General features: G+C 38.7%; 1 protein-coding gene across 7 annotated transcripts in view; it reads left to right on the top strand.

Annotated features, from left to right (window-relative positions):
* NTRK3 (neurotrophic receptor tyrosine kinase 3) overlaps nucleotides 1-19,836 on the top strand; it is a 403,447-nt gene that overhangs the window by 363,540 nt on the left and 20,071 nt on the right. For 6 of the 7 annotated variants that reach the window (XM_084773602.1, XM_084773598.1, XM_084773597.1 and 3 more), the window contains one exon: nucleotides 17,794-17,952. In XM_084773602.1, coding sequence (XP_084629728.1) covers nucleotides 17,794-17,952 — 159 coding nt within the window. Of the gene's footprint in view, nucleotides 1-11,757; nucleotides 11,800-17,793; nucleotides 17,953-19,836 lie in introns of all 7 variants that reach the window. The other variant, XM_084773600.1, reaches the window with a different exon arrangement.

Raw genomic sequence — 19,836 nt, 5'->3', positions numbered from 1 at the left:
TTTGTCAACCAAAATGAGAGATGATGGCTTGCAGCCATGCTTTTGGGAAGAGGTGGAGAGGCAAAAGCAAGAATAGCAGTTCTGACAATTTTGAGGTCTCGTATCTACATAGACAAGCCTCAGTCTCTTGTGCTGAGTTTCCTGGCATGGGAGCCAGGGCATTTCTGTATCCAGAGTGAATTCACAGATAGACATGCCATTTGTAAGTGTATACTTATACATTGTGGTTATAAAAAATCAAAATAATGTTCAGACCAATATAATCTTCATCCACACAAACTGAAGAAATGATTTGCTCGGGAACTTGAAATCGAGCAATAAAGAGGCAGGAAGAAGACAAATATAAGCATTAGATACCTTTCTTGTTGTGGTGATGTGGTGGTTTGAGTGAAAATGGCCCCCATAGGCATAGAGGTGACACCATTAGGAGGTGTGGTCTTGTTGGAGTAGGTGTGGCCTTGTTGGAGGAAGTATGTCACTGGGGGTGGGTTTTGAGGTTTCAGAAGCTGAAGCCATGCTCAGTGGCACTGTCTCTTCCTGCCTCCAGATCCAGATATAGAACTCTTGGCTCCCTCTACAGCACTGTCTGCCTGCATACTGTCATGCTTCCTGCCCTGATGGTAATGGACTAACCCTCTGAACTGTAAACCAGCCCCAGCCAAATGCTTTTCTTTATAAGAGTTGCTGTGGTCATGGTGACTTGTCACAGCAATAGAATACTAAGACAAGTGACACAAATATCTGACAAAAACAACTGAAAAAAAAAAGAGGGGAAAAGGCTTATTTTTGCTCATGCTTAAGGGATGCTATCCAAGATGGCTGCAGGTCATGGATGTGGGAGTGTGATGTGGCTTGTCACTTTGTGTCTACAGTCAGGAAGTAGAGAAAGATGACCTCTTCTGGCTTCCTCCTTTTTCTCTTTTTGTTCAATCTAAAACCTTAGCCTGTTGGGGTGGGACATCCACATTCAGGGTGGTCTTCCTTTAGTTAAACTTCTCTGAAAATATCTTTACAGACAAACATAGCAGGTATGTATTCTAGGTGATTCTAAATCTAGATTCAAGTTGACACCCAAGATTGATCAACATAGTATAGAACCAAACATTTTCACACGACTTGAAGTGGGGATTTTTCAGTTATATACTTTGAAGTATATATACTACAGGCAAATGATATATTCACATAACCATAATAAATCTGTCACTGCCTTTTTATGGACAAGATTTCCGTGTCTGTGTAGGTAATTCCTAAAGACTTTTTCATCCATGTGTGTTCAGGAATTTCATCTTCAGTGTTATTTTTAAATCTTGGATTCCGAAGACCCTCAGACTTGGGAGGCAGGATAGGACTGACAGTCCAAGTGGCATCAGAAAGGAACGTGGGCTTGTTAAGGGAGCCTTGGTGAGGGGCGGGTGTCTAGAGCACTGCTCGGTTCATTCTGTGAGACAGACAAAGAATTGTACTTTCTGGAAAGAAGACCTGCTCGGACAGGAAAGAGAAGGGACAGTTAGAGAGAAAGAGGAATCACTGGCAGCAGTGTGACAGGTAGATGCCTAAGGTGGGGAATTTGAATGCAAGGACCATGACAAAGACCAAATAGCAAGATGCTGAAATCCTGGATACAAAACACCAGGTATGGATGCTGAGGGAATCCACAGAGGGAGAAGTAAGTTTCAGATGGACTTAGGACTAGAGAAACACAACAAAGTGAAAGAACAAAAATAACAATGGCCATTGGCTTGGGGGAGACAATTGTAGGGGCAAGAAGCAGCCCTTATTTTTATTTATTTATTTATTTATTTATTTATTTATTTATTTATGGTTTTCAAGACAGGGTTTCTCTGTGTATCCTTGGCTGTCCTAGACTCACTTTGTAAACCATGCTGGCCTTGAACTCACAGTCATCCTCCTGCCTCTGCCTCCCGAATGCTGGAATTAAAGCATGTGCCACCATGCCCAGCGAGCAGCCCTTCTTAAAGGAGATGGGATCCTCTTTTCCAGATAACTCCATGTTCCACTGCCCTATCCCATTTTAGGTTCAGCTACCAAAGAGTCATGGCTAATGAATGAATGGATGAATGAATGAATGAATGAATGAGTAAGTAAACAGATTGGGAAGAAAGGCAAACAGCTTAATCAAAGAATAGTATCCGTGACATTTGGCTAGAAGTCTGAGAGGAGAGAGGGGCAGAGGACAGAGAAAAGATAGGGGCTATGATAGTTTAAGAATGGCAAATTGATGTCGCTCAGGCTCTGAAAGTCTCCCATGTTCATATGGAGGGAACTTCTAAGGAGCCCAGGAGTCAGAGTAGGTAGCACTCTCAGCAGTGAGTAGCAGAGCAGCATCTATTCCTGAAAGGATTCTGATGTCCAAAAATGTTTGAAGCTGTCAACAAAGCTAATCAATTGCCTTAGAGTGAAAACATTTATTTCTGTTGTCTTGAGGCAAAAAAAAAAAATTTTTTTAAGGGAACAGAACATAGAGCATTTATTTCAACTAATGCACAAGGGAGTATTCATCAGCCTCCTTTAATCAGAGCATGCCCAGAAGGCCTGTGTCTGTATCAGGATCCACTACTGTCCTCACAAAGCACACACACTATTCTGTACATATATAGTCACCTAGACATCCTTCCTCCTCATGTGTTAATGTGTGCTCACACAGTATTTTCTGTGTAATCAACACTAGTGTGCATACTTTATGTATGAAACCCTCAAATTCCAGAGCAGGAGGACTCTGTAGTGTTGACTCCTAGGACCATAGCTAGTGTCATGTTCAAGGTGATAGATGTCCCTGATTATGGATCTCTTGGACATGGCCCAGCAGGAAGCAAGAGGCAAACCTCTTTGGAGTTTTTATTAAGTGTTAAACAGACTATTCAGGCGACGTTTGATTTGATTCTTAACTGCACGTGGGTAATTATCTCTGAGATAAGACATGCAATTGAGGAACACTAAAACAAAGTAAATAAATAAAAAATAATGCACCGGCAGAGAGTGGCAGTCTTCAGGTGATTAGATCATTTGGTCTTTATAGCTGAGTTCTCAAAGAAGATAGGTTACCTAATTATGTCCTTTAGAAAGTCTGGCTTGGCCCATATTCCTTCCATACAGAAGAGGTTTGAGTTGTTTCCAGAAATACTCTGCCCTGTGGATATGTGTTTATTCTTCTTTGCTGGGTGTCGGGTTATCTATTTGGAATATGGGTTACCATGTCTCCTATCTAGCCAGTGTTGTGTGAGGTTAGATGATTTGAGTGTCTGGGTGAGAAGAAGGAATCTGTGTGATTTTGTGCTCCTTTGTCCTTGTAATAGACAGAGGCACAAGGACCTCCTAAAGCTTAGCCGAGTTTCTCTTTGACTTAGGACAATGGCCTGAAGACAGCAAAGTAAGAACCTTTCAGTGGAAATACACAAACATAATTTCCTGTTCAGGAGAGATGGGGGGAGCTGTGGGGGAGGAAGTAGGAAGTATGGGAATTCCCTACATCAGTCTACACACAAGAAGAACCGGAGCTGGCCACCTGCAGCTGCTGGACCCTTGGCATTTTTCTACCTTACATACTTTCAGTGTACAAGGGTGCAGCTGAGACTGAGGACTCAGGGCTACCATGAAAGAAGAGTGCTCACAGGTCTGAAGCAAACATGCAGGCTGATTAAAATGGTTCCCTTGTTTTTTTTTTTTTTTCTGATTATCTCCCTTTGGAAATGGGTGATATGTAGACATGAGGGGGATAAGAGAGACAGAACAATTCATTTCTGCATGTAAATGTTATAGACTTGAGACCCCCCTAAACTTTTATGATCTCAAAAGAAATTTAAAAAGCTATGCATGCCTCTTACACATTTAAAGTTGTCACTGAGAAACCTTCTATATAGTTGGTTGCAACCTTTTAAAAAAGTTTCAAATGCTGCCATCATTTCCAGATATTGTAAACACTGACATTAAAAAATACATCATTCCTTTAATGCATCTAATGAAGTTTAAATACCAAGAGCAATTTGGTACATCATCTATTTAACACATGAACAAATTCTTAAACAGCCATTTTTACATGGCTCCTTTTTCTTCTTGAATTTATATTTTCATTCCAGTTACCACACTGAATTTTATCTTTATGTAATTTATTTTTATGCTTGAAAGCCCTTTATTGGCTACTCTATCATCGTTTACTGTGACAAAAATGTGTGTGAATATTTAAATTTAATTTTTAATGTCCAGTGACCATAAGTTTCTAAATGTTAAGAGATTTTTTTTTGGAATGAGTATCCCTACAATTATTGGCAATGATCAGAAATGAGCAGTAGATCAAAATAATAGCTGTATATCCCAGCTCTGTGGAAGATAAAAGTAAAATATGAATGCAGATTTATTTCCTCTATTTACAAATTACCACATGCATTATTGAGGAACTTATTTATTGTTAATACATAGGATGATTCAGGATCAATTCTCTCCCTCTCTGTCTGTCTCTGTCTCTGTCTCTGTCTGTCTCTGTCTCTGTCTCTGTCTCTCTGTCTCTCTGTCTCTCTGTCTCTCTGTCTCTGTCTCTGTCTCTGTCTCTGTCTCTCTCTCTCTCTCTCTCTCTCTCTCTCTCTCTCTCTCTCTATGTGTGTGTGTGTGTGTGTGTGTGTGTGTGTAGAAAAAGAATTTTTTTCTATTGGCATGTCACTCAAGTCTTTGAATTATTTGCCTAGGGCATATATATTGGTGTCTTATAAAGAATTATTTTATTTTATCTCACATGATAACCTTTTATGTTTATTTCTCCACTAGTTTTAGTTTTTTATCTATCTATCTATCTATCTATCTATCTATCTATCTATTCATCTATCTATCTATTCATCTATCCATCTATTTATCTACCTACCTCTCTATCTATCTATTATCTATCTATCTATCTATCTATCTATCTATCTATCTATCTATCTATCATCTATCTATTTTAAGAAATTGCAAGAATTGTGTTCTAACTACCAGAGACATTACTAGACCACTGGGAGTTCTAAATTCATTTGGAAAAGGTACATATAAGAGTTGATGATCTTTAAAACACCTCAAAACTATCCTCACTGAGGACATATTTTGAGGTCTTCATGCATCTCCAAGCTTTGCAAACTCAGGTGTGCAATCACTTCCGTGGACAATGTTCTCTGTCTCTCACGCCTTCCATGGGACCAAGTGTTAGGCAGACTTGGGTCAGAGCAGCAAGTATACACTCTCCTTCTGTCATTGGAGCTGACTTGATAAACTAAGGACTTGGCACACACGGTGGAGTCCTGTATAGTTCTTCAAGGGAGGAGTGAATGCCTATAGAGAATGCAAAGCACAGAACAGAGAAATTAATTAGAAGCAATATGTGCTTGTTTAAAAAGAACAAAACCAAAAAAGGAAAATAAGATAGAACAAACTAATATTGTGTTTTATAGGAAGGTTGGGAGTAGGGTTGCCTAGTGGCAAGAACGATACTAGACCAAGGGTATTTATGTAATTTATGCAAAAAGATCTTGTGCTTTTGAGATTGAAATTATGGTTCATTTTTAAAAATGATCAACATTGACATGAAATATGTTGGAAAATGAAAAGTGAAAAATATTTCTAAACTAAAAAAAAAAAAAGAAATAAAATAGAAAAATCTGTTGGTATGACAACTTTGAAAGGGTTAAGATGAAGTTATACTTTATACATTTCTCTAGTTCAGTGTATCTTAAGGATAGAAATAACTGAGAGCAGTATAGATGGTTTTATGTTAAAACTGTGTATAGATTTTAAAAATATAATTAGGAAGTGACACTAATGTTCAACTGTGGGTCTCTGCACCTGTTTCCATCAGTTGCTGGATGAAGCCTCTCTGATGATAATTGGGCTAGGTACCAATCTATGAGTATAGCAGAATATCATTAGAAATTAATTCATTGATTTTGTTTGGCCAGTTGTGTTTGGCTCTAACCTAGGTCTCTGGGCTATCCAACCTCTGGGTCCTGGCCCTCCAGGCAGTGTCGGGGATGGGCTCTGTTTTACAGCATGGGTATAAAGCTGGACTGGTCATTGGTTGGCAACTCCCACAATTTCTGCACCACATTTACCTGGGCATATCTTGCAGGCAGGGCAAATTGTAGGTTGAAGGTGTTGTGTCTGGGTTGGTGTCCCAGTCCCTTCACTGGAAGTCTTGCCTGGTTATAGGAGATGGCAATTTCAGGCTCTATTGTCCCCATTACTATGAGTCTTAGCTAGGGTCACCTTTGTAGATACCTGGGAGTTTCTATTGCACTAGATTTCTACCTTGCCCCTGAAATGCTCTCCTATTCCAGCTGTCTCTCCTGGAACTCTCTCCCTCTAACCTCCCTCAAATCCCTGCTTGATCCCTCATGTTTCCACTCCCACCCTCCCCCTGTCCACCTGAGATATTTGTTCTATTTTCCCTCCCCAGGGAGATTCACGTGGTCCCCCTTGAGCCCTCCTTGTTATTTACCCTCTCTGGGTCTGTGGATTATAGGATGATTATCCTTTACTTTACAGCTAATATCCACTGTCTTTCTGCTTCTGGATTACCTCACTCAGGATGATTTTCTTCTATTTCCATTCATTTGCCAGCAAATTTAATGATGTTATTTTTAACAGCTGAGTAATACTCCATTGTATAAATGTACCATATTTTTCTTTATCCATTCTTCAGGTGAGGAACATATAAGCTTTTTCCCAGTTTCTGGCTACTATGAATAAAGTTGCTATGAACATAGTTGAGCTAGTTTCTTTGTGGTAGGAAGGAACATTCTTTTGATATACGCCCAGGAGTGGTTTAGTTGAGTCTAGAGGTAGATCGAGTCCCAGTTTTCTGAGAAACCACAGTATTGACTTCCAAAGTGGCTGTACAAGTTTGCACTCCCACCAGCAATGGAGGAGTGTTCCCATTGCTCAACATCCTCGCCAGCATGAGCTGTCATTTGTGTTTTTGATCTTAGCCATTCTGATAGGTGTAAGATGAAATCTCAACGGTTTTGATTTGCATTTCCCTGACCAAAAACATTGTTGGACATTTCTTTAAGTGATTCTTGGCCCTTTGAGATTTCCCTGTTGATAGTTCTCTGTCTAGATCTGTACCCTATTGAATTGTTTGGTTTATTGATGTCTAGTTTCTCGAGTTCTTTCTATATTCTGGAAATCAACCCTCTTGTCAGATGTGAAGTAGTGAAAATCTTTTCCTGTTCTGTAGGCTGTCCTTTAGGCCCAGGGGTGGGGTCTTTTGCCTTGTAGAAGCTTTTCAGTTGTATGAAGTCCCATTTATTAATTCTGAATTTTAAGTGGAACTTGGGTAAGTCTGTGGAAGAGGGCGAAGAAAGATTGTAGGAGCCAGAGGGGTAAAGGACACCACAAGAAAACCCACAGAACCAACTAACCTGGGCTCATAGGAGCTCACAGAGACTAAAGTAGCAATCAGCGAGCTTACATGGGTCTGACCCAGGCCCACTACATATATGTTGGTCTTCTTATGGGACTCCTAATAAAGTGAGCAGGGGCTGTCTCTGACTCTTTGCCTTCTTTTGAGACCCTTTCCCTCCTACTTGGTTGTCTCTTCCAGCCTTAATATGTGGGGAAGTTCCTACTCTTATTAAGACTTGATAAGCCATGTCTGGTTGATATCCCTGGGAGGTCTGCCCTTTTCTGAAGGGAGTGGATTGGGTCGAAGGAGGTGGGAGGGGCTTTGAGGAGAAGAAGGAGGGGGGAACTGTGGTTGGGATGTAATATATGAGAGAATAAGTCCACAATTTTTTTAAAGTATCACATGTTAACAATGTTTAATATGTTAAGAAAAATTAAATAAATTATATTATTAGATTCTAGTAATCAAGATTTTCAGCATCGGAGAAAAACTGAAATATAAAACCAAGGAAGCTAAGCAATCCTAAATTTGAGTATGGATAAGGCAAAATCATGGACTTGTGTTGTAATTTCCCTTTCAAAAATGATTTTCCAACTTTGAATTTCCCACTATAAAGACTCAGAAGAAATGATAACCTTAGTAGCACTGCACACTCACAAGCATCCGTATTTTAGTCCTAAAAGTCCATTGTGCATTAAAAAGATACAGAAATCCCCGGAGAAAGAGTTGCTTCAAAGGCTCTGATATGAAATGTACAAGAGGAGCCTAGAATATTCTTTCATGTCAGAAAGCGAAGGTGCTATCAAAGACTTCTGGGGATATATGAGAAGAAAGAGGGGCACAACTTTAAGAAATTTCTATTGACCAAAGATGGAAAGAAACAAGGCATCGAAAATAGTCACTGCCGTAGACCAAAACACTTCAAGTGCGTGTTTTTAAAAAAAAGAACAAGTCCTAAAAATGTTTGTCAGAAGTAGAACAAAGATCTCTGTGCTGACCCTTGGAGAATGCTGGGTCCATTTTTCTTATCACTATGACCAGTAACTGGCAAGCAGCACCTTAAGAGAGGAAGTGTTTACTCTGACTCAGAGTGTGAGCAGCTATAGGCTGTCATGGACAAGAAGGTATAGTTGTAGTAGGAGCATGAGGCAGCTGACCATATCGGCTTGCCAGTCAGAAAGCAAAGAGTGTTCAGGAAATAGGGGCTAGGCTATAAAACCTCAAGACCCTTCTTTGGGGATCCACTTTCTTCAGTAAGGTTTTTGTTTTTGTTTTTGTTTTCCTAACTTTCAAAAGAGCACAATAAACTGGTGACCAAGGGTTCAATTATTCAAGCCTATGTCTTCAAACCACGATGCAAGGGTGTAAATTCATTATTCTAAAAACTACATAAAGGAAAAATAGTCAAGCAGCCATCTTGCCCACTTCATATAAGCTACAATCATACAATCACATAGCAAATGAAAGGAAGTTTGTATTTATAGACCTTCTGCTAATATATGCAGAAGGAATACCATCATTAGAACATCATTTTTAAAACCACTAATGAAATAATAGATTTGGGGAAATTTCCTAAAATTACTAGTTGAAAGGGGACTTTGTACTGAATGACCAGACCGAATCCACTGGTGGGTCATAACATCATATAAAAGAGAGACATACTTCACCTCACATCATGTTTCAGAGGAAGCACAGGTGTGTCATGTTGGTCCTGTTTGTCTGGGATGATGGTTTTATTGGGAAACAGACTTATAATTAAAGAAGCTTTGTATTCTTAAGTCAGAATACATGATGATCTAAGAAGCAAAGGCCCTGTTGAATCCTGCACAGGTTCAGTGACAGAGGCAAACAAAACATATCTTGGGACTCTATGACTACCTAATTCCTACAGACCCACATCTAACCCAATGAGCAAAACCTCTACAGAGCAATTCCTCCCTCTAGGCTTTACTAATGCCGTGAGGGTGTGAAAGAGTGGACAATGGGTGGCAGTGATGGCATGGGAGAAAGTTTCTAGAAGTATACAGGATCTTCTTCCTAACAGCAATTAATTCCAAGGTCTATTTTTGCACATTTTTGTATTGCTGGAATCACTCTTCAGCGTCTCTACTGGGCCTTATTAGTTTATGTCATCTTTTTTAAAGCTTAGCTTCAAGATCCTCAAGATACCCCTTAGAGAGCTCCCATCGCAAGCTAGCATTACCCATGCACAGCCTGGGCAAGTCATCCTGGGTTCATCTGTGATGTGGCCACAGTAGAGGCACCTGCTGCACAGGAGTGGAACAGGATGAAATAAAAGAATATATGACATCACTATTCATAGTCATTAGCATTGTTCTTATCTTCAAGAAGGTGGCTCTGAATAGCTTATATTTAGGTGTGTTTTAGGGTGGAGATATTTGCCAATAAGTGCTTTTTCTATTTCCTTTTTTTAATCATTAGGAATGGTTAGAACATTTTTCCGAAACCGAGTCTCCTTAATGTGGGAGAATGGTGACAGGTATGCTGGAAGGAGATCAATATAGGTTTATATGGGCAATAAGGGAACTGTAGGAAGTTATATCTGCTGTGTTGTCCAGGAGTATGTGCAGATGTACACAGTGAGCACTAAGTGTACACCTTGGCACTTAGTGATACCCAGTAGGTTTTTGTATTCATGATACCACCCGAGGCAGTCTCGTTGTCTAAGTCTTATTTTGAAGCCGAGGAAACTTAGGTTCATAAAACCAAGTACTTGTCAAAAATCACAGCCAAATTCAGGGTTTCTTGGCTTCCAATTTTTCATTGGTTTTGCTACGTTATAGACTTTACTCCTGCAGGAATGGAGTATAAATCTCACCCATGTTAACCCTGCTATCCACGAGAGTCTTCTAATGGGGCCTCCATGACCAGTTAGTTTCCGTCTGTCAGTTGTCTGCTCAAACACTTAGGCTCATCATAGTTTGCATCTCGCACTCTTGGGTTTCTCCTTTCCTGAACATGGAAGTTTCCACTTAAAACTTCTTCTGTGTTATAGATAAAAACCACCAACTGAGACACATACTAGCATCAAATAGAGGACTCCATTATTTCAAATTATGCACCCAGAGCAATGCTTTTGTATTCCTGGCTTCTATTTGCTTTTACTCAAGAAACCAGGTGAGACAAACCATTCTAGTATATTCTGTCACAGGCATACTTATTTTCCATAACTGATATTTTTATATGGACTTATATCTGTTGGTTTATGTCTATTCAAATGTCTACTTTTTTATCTTGGCATTTTAAAATGTGGTACCTGATCATTGTAACATTTTAAACAATATAGAAATACACATAATGAAATCTGGAACCTTCTTTCTTCCATCTCTAAAGAAAATTACTGGTTTGATGGCTTTCTGAACCCTTTCATATCATTCACAAAGTTATATACTATTACTGCATATTTGCTTATATTTATGTATTTCCGTCTTTACATGAATGAGAATGGCAACATGTACTTATCAATGAATTGCATTTTTATTTACTACATTATTATCTTAGATATACTTAGATATCAATACACAAAGCATTTTTATATTCTGTTTTAACCGTCACTTATTCCATTAAAAATAAACATATCCATGCCTTTAAAAACAACAAAATGGAAGCCTTGAACCAAATATTTTTGCCTACACACAAGATAGTAATTTTCTACTACTCCTACAATGAAATGGGTGGACTCCAGGGCTCTCGCATCTTCAGTGTGGGCAGATAATCCAAAGACTGTGCCCTCAGAAGCAGATTCCAGTCTCACAGCTGGTATCAGAGCACCAGGTCTCACCTCTTCCCAAGGATCAGATAGTAACCTTTCCTCCGCTTTTATCAAGTGTCATTAAAATACATGTCTGTGCTCTTTTACTCAGCATCTTTTCATTTGTTTGTGGCCATGTGTAGCTATTTTGTGGCTTGTCTGCTCTTCGTCTTTACTCATCTGTCTGTTGGTTTGCTTATTTAACTAACACTCAGAAGCACTGTGAATCATATGGATTTTAATTTCTTGTCTGTCCAGCACTGGGGAGGCAGCGGTAGGAGGACTTCTGCCAGCTTGAGGCAAGCCTGGTTTACATAGAGACTTCCAGGCCAGCCTGGGGGTGCTTAGCAAAGCCAGTTTATTGATAATAATAAATAAGATGATGTGTCTGTTACATATGTTGCAGAAGATATTTCTGTCATTTGTCTTCTAATTATGAAGTTTTGTCTTTGCTATTTGATTTTTATGAATTGTGTCTATAAATTGTATCCTTTGTGGCTTTTTAAGTGTATGTCATGTAGGAAGGTCTTCTATTCCTGAGGTTATACAAATACCTTTGTAAGTTTTCTTCTAATATTCTTATTATTTTGTTTTTTATGTTTAGCTCTTTAATCCATCTGGAAATGATTTTTGTATATGGTGTGAGGTAGGTATCTAAGTGTATTTTTTAAAAATGAATAGTTCATTGTCCCTACACTTTAATTACTAACCCACCATTTCATATATCAAACTCCAGTGTTTATTCATGGTTCTGCTTCCAGGCTTTCTATTTTGTTACATTAATATACTGTCTATTTCTATGGCAAACACAGGGTGTTCGTTACATAGTGCAGTAAAATGTTTTGCTATCTGATAAAACAAATAAATGCCCATTATTGTTCCAGCTGAGCAAGCCTTTAATTAAGCAGTCACTACTCTGGAGAAAGTTTGGATTCATCTTGTCAGTTCCCACTGGGAATTCTCAGTTTATATTTCACTGACATTTTAAGTTATATTTGAAGAATGAATGAGAGACTTATCCCACCAGACCTTCTTATCCAAGAAAACGATAGAACCTTGCATTTGGGTAGACCCTGTTTTGTGTTCTTTTATGTGAATATACCTACACATATGTTTTGTTTTGTCAGATTTATTTATTTATTCATTCATTTTACATCCTGATCACAGCCCCCTCCCTCCTCTCCACCCGGTCCCACCTGATCCCACACTCTTCCCTCTTTCCCCCTTTTCCCTTCTCAGAAAAGGGAAGTCTCCCCACCCCCAAACAAATCCACCTTGGGCACAGCAAGTCGCAGCAAGACTAAGCACACCCCTTTCCACTGAGACCAGATAAGGCGGTCTAGAGTTAGGAGGGGAAAGTGAGCCAAAAGCAGGCAACAGAGTCCATGTCAGAGACACTCCCTGCTTCACTTGGTAGGGGACCCAAGTGAAGACCAAGCTGCCCATCAGTTACGTATGTGTGGAGGCCTAGGTCCAGTCCATGCGTGCTTTTTGTTTGGTGCTTCAGTCTATGTAAGCCTCTATGGGCCTATGTTAGTTGACTCTGTTGGTCTTCTTGAGTTCTTGTCCCCTCTAGAACATTCTATCCACCCTCCAACTCCTCCACAAGACTCCCTGAGCTCCACCCAATGTTTGCTCGTGGGTCTCAGCATCTGCTTTGATCAGCTGCTGGGTGGAGCCTCTCAGAGGATAGTTATGTTAGGCTCCTGTGTACAAGCACAGCAGAGTATCATTAATAGCATCAGGGGTTGGCTCTCTCCTATGGAGTGGGTGTCAGGTTAGGCCCGTCCTTGGTTGACCATTCCCTCAATCTCTGCACCATCTTTATGCCCACATGTCTTGTAGGCAGGGTAAGTTTTGAGTGGAAGGTTTTATGGGTGGGCTGGCGTCCCCCCTCCCTCCACTGGAGGTGGCCTCAGTCTCTATGTCCCTCGCAGTTAGGTGTCTCAGGTAGAATCACTCCCATATCCTCCGAGGAGCCTACCCAGTTGCAAATACTCAGCTTCTCCCAGAGATGCCTTCCTCCTTTGGTTTTCCTTTTCTCCCCCAGCCCTCTTCTGCCCACATTTGATCCCCACAAACCTATACACTTTAAACCAAGTAAGATATCAGAGTTTTTATGTGCTTTGTTGATACTATACAGTTATATTTTCAATTCTGTTTTGAATTACTATGGTGACTAGTAGTGTAGTTTGGCTCTTATTTTTCTATATGTGGGTGTCTTACTAAAGCTATAATAATTTTCATTTCTTTATAGTTAGTTATTTTGAATAACCGTGCTATATTGAGACAACAGACAATTTTGAATCTTCTGTTTCAACATTTTGCAAAATATTTATTTTTAAAATAAATATTTTATTAATTCTTTGAGAATTTCACACACTATATATATTTATGGTCATATTTATGCCCAATTCCTCTCTGTAACTCTCACCTCAAGACCTACCCCACCTCCCTAATCTCTTTGAGTCCTCTCTTTAAAAATTTAACACATAGACTTGACTCTGTGCTGTTCACAGACTTCCGGTTGTGTGTGTCCATCCACAGAGAAAACATCAAATTTCCATAACATCTCAGTTAGGGGTGGGGACTCATGCCAGATGCTGATTGGCTTGATCACATGCAGGTCTTGCGCAGGTGCCCACAGCTGCTGTCAGCTCAAGAGTGCATTGCTTCTGTCCTGTCCAGATGACACTAACTTGCTCTGGTCCTCACTGACCAGTTTTGGTTCTTATACTCTTTGCTCCCCCTCTCCTTTGATGGTCCCTGAGCCTTGACGAGGAGGTGTGATAGATGTACCATTGTGGCTGACCTCTCACAGTTACTTATTCTCTGCACATTGATGCCTTTTTAGTTTCTGCATTAAGTACCATTAGCTACACAAAGATATGTATTTAGAAGCCAGTTTGGTACTGTCTCCACTCAACAAAAGAATTACTATATTACCTTGGTTGGAATTTCGTGGACAGTGTTTCACAAAATCAATGGAAGAATGTGCCTTCTGTGCTTCAGGTTTATCAGTATTGTGATATGGAACATGTCCTTTTCTTACTAATAGATTAAGGTTTCCAACCAGAAAGCAGGGCTGGAAAAGTGTAGCATCTTTTTAAAGAATGAATGTTTTTTCTTTCTTTATTTACTTTTTAATTAGCCAAATGGAACAGTAGGTTTCCTAAGGTTGTTATTCTTGTGATATATTTTGAATAAGTTATTCATATTTGGTGATTATATTTAGAGCATAGATTGCTTTATAAGAACATATAGAATAAATTTCTTTATCTGTATTTATATATTTGAGGCTCCGTGTTGTTAGACTGATTCTGCTTTTAAGGACATTTATACCACAGAGTGGTTTGAGAAAGTGTCTATGTTTTTACATTGGAAAAGTACAGATTGGAAAACTTTACTATAACTCACATACAAGACCACCATTTTATGTTCATCACATGTGGGTTTTACTTGCTGTAGTTTTAATACCTTGGTCTCAAATTTTCTATGTTTTTCTATTTCATTAATATTTCCAGCAAATCAATACTTGAACTTGTATTTTAAAAATTATTGTTTTTTATTTTTTAAAAAATAATTTTACCCTTTTTTCTTTTACATTGCTTATTAACCTTGCCAAAGGTTTTTATGATTTTTGGAAGACAAGCAATTCATTATATAGATCAAGTAAGAGCTTTGTCTTTTTTTTTTTTTTTTTTTTTTTGTCTGCTTGTTTGGGCATTGTTTTGATTTATAGCAAATCAGTTTTGTTTTTTTTTAATTTTGTCTTCATTGTTTATTTCTTATTATCCTCTTTATAGTTTTTTAGGGTCTTTACCTCTTTTTATTTTTTTTTAATTTTTTTTTAAATTTTTTCATTTTTTTCTCCTTTACCTCTTTTTAAAATTGAATCTTAGCTAAGTTGCATTTTAATTATTCTAAAAATATTTAAATTCTACATATTTTTCTAAAGATTACTTTAATTATATTCCATAGGATTCACTGAATAGGACTTTAGCTCATTCTATAATAAATAGCTTTAAATATTATTTTAAGCAAATAGAATTTTAGTGCTCCTAATAAACTGCTTAATAGATTATTCCTTTATACTTTGCTTTATTTGCTATGGAAAATATTTTTGTTCTTATTATGACTTATTTTTTCATTGAAATTTCCTATTTCCTTTGAGGTTTAATATGTGATTGGATTTTATAAATTTAAAAAAAGGATAATTTTGGTGTGTATTAGTTTTAGTGTTTCACTGTAATGTCCTTATTAGTTTTTTAATTTTATAATATTTTACTCTTTATATGTATATATATTTCGCACAGTGGTGCTATGGTAGCTGGAGTACACAAGTTCACAATTATGATAATGGTGAATTTTTACAACACTACATACCATTCAATTAGAACTAACTATGACATAGGCCTTTCTAACTTTAAATTGTTGACATTCAGCATTTCTCAACTACACCTAAGAAAAAATACAAAATGTCTAAGAACAAATTAATAAAGGAGATTTAATTGTCCATTCATCTACACCTACATGTATAATAGATGCTTGCCTGTATGCATGTGTGTGTGTGTGTGTATGCACGCATGTGTGTGTGCACACACACATATGGTCAATTATATTTTACTTTTATTGCTGATATTTTCATTGCTTTATTTTCAATATTTTTTTGTAATCTTGTTTTAAATACATCTTGTCAAAATAACATGAACCTTGATTTCTAACCTAAAGTCTCCTTCTATGTTAGAGGTAGTAATAATCCATTTATGTTTACTGTCCACAGAATATCAGGCTTTACTTCCATTTTGTATTTTGTTCATAATTTCTGCTTTCCTTTCTTTGCAGTGTTTTCTGTAAGATGAAAGATTTTGATACTATGTTCCTGAAAATTGTTGTGAAGCTCTATGTAGTATTTTTATTCTTCTAGAAACCACTTAAAGTTTTTCATAAGCATATTTAAGTGTGAATTATTATGATCAATAGGTGATTGGTATCTGTTAGTGCTTTCCCTGCCTCTCTTAATGATAAAGTCTTTATTGGGCTTTTAATTATTTCTGTATCTACTCTCCACGGCACTTATGGTTAAAATTATATGGAAATTTCATCCTCCATAATTAGGTTAGCAGTAGCAACAGTAGTACTATTAACATTATTGGTAATATTATTTACTCTATGTTTCTATTTTATAGGAAGCTCTTATTAGTTATTGTATTACCTTTAGCCACCAAATTAGAAAGTGTTATTTAGATTTAAAGTGCGCTGTTGTTGTCTATTTGTTCTGTGGTTGTAGAATTCAGGTCACCACATATCTTGGATTTCTTTGTCCTTCTAGGACCCTACTCTCTTCATTTCTGGTGCTTTTGGTTTTGTTTATTTTCTTTGAAAGCCTGTGTTTGGTGAAGAGTCCTAGCGTTTGCTTTTCAGGTAGAAACATCTTGTATTGTTTTACAGATGATACAAAGCTATGCTGATTTCAAAAATCCCAGGTTAAGAGTGACTTTTCTACAAATCCAGAAGGCTGATTCCTTTTTAAAAATGTTCCCAGTGGCATGCGCATGCATACACACACACACACACACACACACACACACACACACACACACACACTTCTTTTAGATATGAGGTTTTCATCTCTGTAGCCATTTGCTTTTCAGTGCTCATTGCTGATGTCCTTCCTACTGGTCCATCAGGGAAAGATGTTTGTGTCCACAGTTTACTGAGACACAGACACAGAACTGTTTTCTTATCAAGCCAGCCACAAGCACTTTCACAACAAAATTCATTTATTAACTGAAAGATTTGACTTCTGACATTCTGCTTAGCAATGATGTAGTTCATCCCTGAGGTTTGCAACATGCTGTGAACTTTCTTCATGTGTGCTAAGATCTTTAACCTACTCAACAGTGAATATTGATGCATCGCTTTTCCCTCAGTCATATTCCAAATGTCTGCCTTTCTCGGTCACCTTCTCTTCCTCTTGAATCTCGGGGGTAAGCCCACAAATGCCCAGTGTCTCTTGAGGCTGTTTTAAAGACGGTATTCTCTGTGATGTATCTTACTAAGCATTTTGGCAAGGTATTCCTTTTTTTCCACCCAGTTTCTTATTAATACAGGGGCTTACAGGCTTCTGGAAATCTCTGTCCTCTTCACGTGAGGCATGGGTACCAGGTTGTGCTGAGAGATTTAACTGGGAACTGAAAGTAATAGTTTACAAGACTAGGTGTTTGTAGTGTATATTTGTACCTTGATCCCCTTTGTCAAGAGGTCTTTCTCAACATTTGTGACCACTCTGATGCTTAGAGGCCCATGTCATGATTCTCCTTGCCTCCTTCTGGAGAGTTCTTTATAAGGAAAATTTTAAGATATTATTCTAGCACCAGACTCTTAAACCTTCTCTCTTGTTTCAGATCACTTTTTAGTTTTCCCCCTCTGTGTTAAAAGTCTGCTTTCTTCCTTCAGGTCCGCTCTATAGCTGCTCCCATTCTGATGTTCACTGATGTCAGCATCCCCATTCACCTATGAGTTCAGGTTGCCTAGAGTCAATGCATGGAGGGTACATTTATATAAGAGGGTATAGACTTCTGGTTGGTTATGGCCATCTGGTAACTCTATCTGGCACCTCTGTCTTTGCCCTTTTTAGGTGGGAGGACACACCATGCTCCCCATCCGCTGGATGCCCCCTGAAAGCATCATGTACCGGAAGTTCACCACAGAGAGCGATGTGTGGAGCTTTGGGGTTATCCTTTGGGAGATCTTTACCTATGGGAAACAACCATGGTTCCAGCTCTCCAACACAGAGGTAACAAAGGGACAGGTCAGGACCTGTTTTGGGGAAAAGGCCGATGATGACAGATATGCCAGAACAGGGTTTGCATATAGTACATAAATAGATGGGCCATCAAGGTAGCAGGCACAATCAGGAGGAAATAGCTTCTTAGTGGAGGAAAATTTTCAACTACAGAAAATTTGATATAAATGTCAAAAGATTATGAAATCAGGTGTCTAATCCGAGACAGAAGTTAGGGTTCTGCTACACACAAAAAACACAAGAGAGAAAAATAAAACAGAGAGCACTGTGAGCTTTTCAATTGTGCCATCTTGTGGAAACACCGACTGCTTAGGATGTCTACAAAAGGAGGTCTTCAAAGGCTTGAGCTACCCCAGGCACGGGGAAACATAGACCCGGATTAACTGAATATGCCAATGCACTTGATTAACAAAGTTACGTTTACAGGCCCAAGAATAAGATAAATTAACTACAGCTCAATAACAGATGCTTACTTTCTTTTGACAATTTTAATTTATAAAGCATTGAGATAGTAGAACAGTTGCGGAACCTTTACCACTAGGCACCTTTCTGGTGCCTCTGGTACAGTAACAGTACTTTTCACAAAAACACCTCTGTGTTTTGGGACAGAGGAAAGTTTTTTTTGGGGGGGTTGTTTTTTGTTTTTGGCATCTTAGAAGTGACTGGGTATCTTAGAGAAGCAGACAAGGAGATGGCATGGGTTGTGGTTTCAGGAATTTTCTATTTACTGAGATGCGTCCCATGTATGTGCAGAACAGAGCTATGCTGTCCCAGGGTTTCAGCACAGTCTGTAGATAGTAATGGGTGGGGATCCTGCAGCAGCCGACTTACAGAAAATGCCAGCTCTTTTTGTATTCTTCTGTTTTCTTGGAAACTATGAACAGTAAGGCCTCTTTGTTTTGAAATCTCATTTTAATACTCAAGAAAGTATCTTTCACCTAGAAACTAAGTTCATTCCTAGTCTTCTATGTCCTCACTATTGAAGCAACTTTCAAAGTCCAAAATTTAAGGTTGAGGATGTGGCCCATTTGGTAGAGTACTTGCCTAATATGCATTGAGCTCTGAGCTTGATCTCCTGAAGCCACATAAATCAGGCATGGTGACACTCGCCTGTACTCCCTACACACAAGAGAGAGCAGTAATAGGATCAGGGGTCCAAGCTTTTTTTTTTTTTTTTTTTTTTTTTTGCTACATGCAGGTTTGAGGACAGCCTAGATCTCATGAGACCTTGCCTCAAAACAAAACAAGGCATTTCTTTATAGAGTGATATCTTACTATGCAGGTACTCAATGGGACCTGGACTCATTTCCCAATGTAGAGCAAACATTTTAGGGGATTTGTAGAATAAGGAAAGAGTGCATGCATGAGGACACATATGTATGCAAGCACACACATGCATCTGTGCACAACCTCCATGGTATTTGATAGCCAAAGAAAGAAGAACCTCTGGATGGGTGTGTTGTTGGTCTTAGTAGAATCTGTTGTTTTGTTTCTTTTCTCACATATTATGCAGCTTCCCCTCCTCATCCCCCCCACCCCCCACCCCTGCAATGCTCTACCACACCTCCTCTGTCCACCTACCAATGCACTTGCCTCCCCTCAGAAAAAAAAATGCAAGCCTCCCAGGGACATCAACCAAACAGCAAAACAAGCTATAATACACCCAGGCACATACCATCTCATCAAGGCTGCATGATGCAATCTAGTAGAAGAAACAGGGTCAGGCAAAAAGAGTCAAAGACAGCCAGCACTCCTACTGTTAGGAATCTCATAAAAACACCAAGTTCCTCAGCCATACCGTTTATGCAGAGGACCTAGGAATCTTGTCATGAATGCCTAAGCTGGTGAGAGAAGATAATGGGGTGCTTGTGGCCT

Source organism: Acomys minous, assembly GCF_964271855.1.
Source record: "Acomys minous genome assembly, chromosome: 2".
Classification (NCBI taxonomy): Eukaryota; Metazoa; Chordata; class Mammalia; order Rodentia; family Muridae; genus Acomys; species Acomys minous.
The sequence above is the reverse complement of the archived record's forward strand: the minus strand, read 5'-3'. Positions and strand labels throughout refer to the sequence as shown.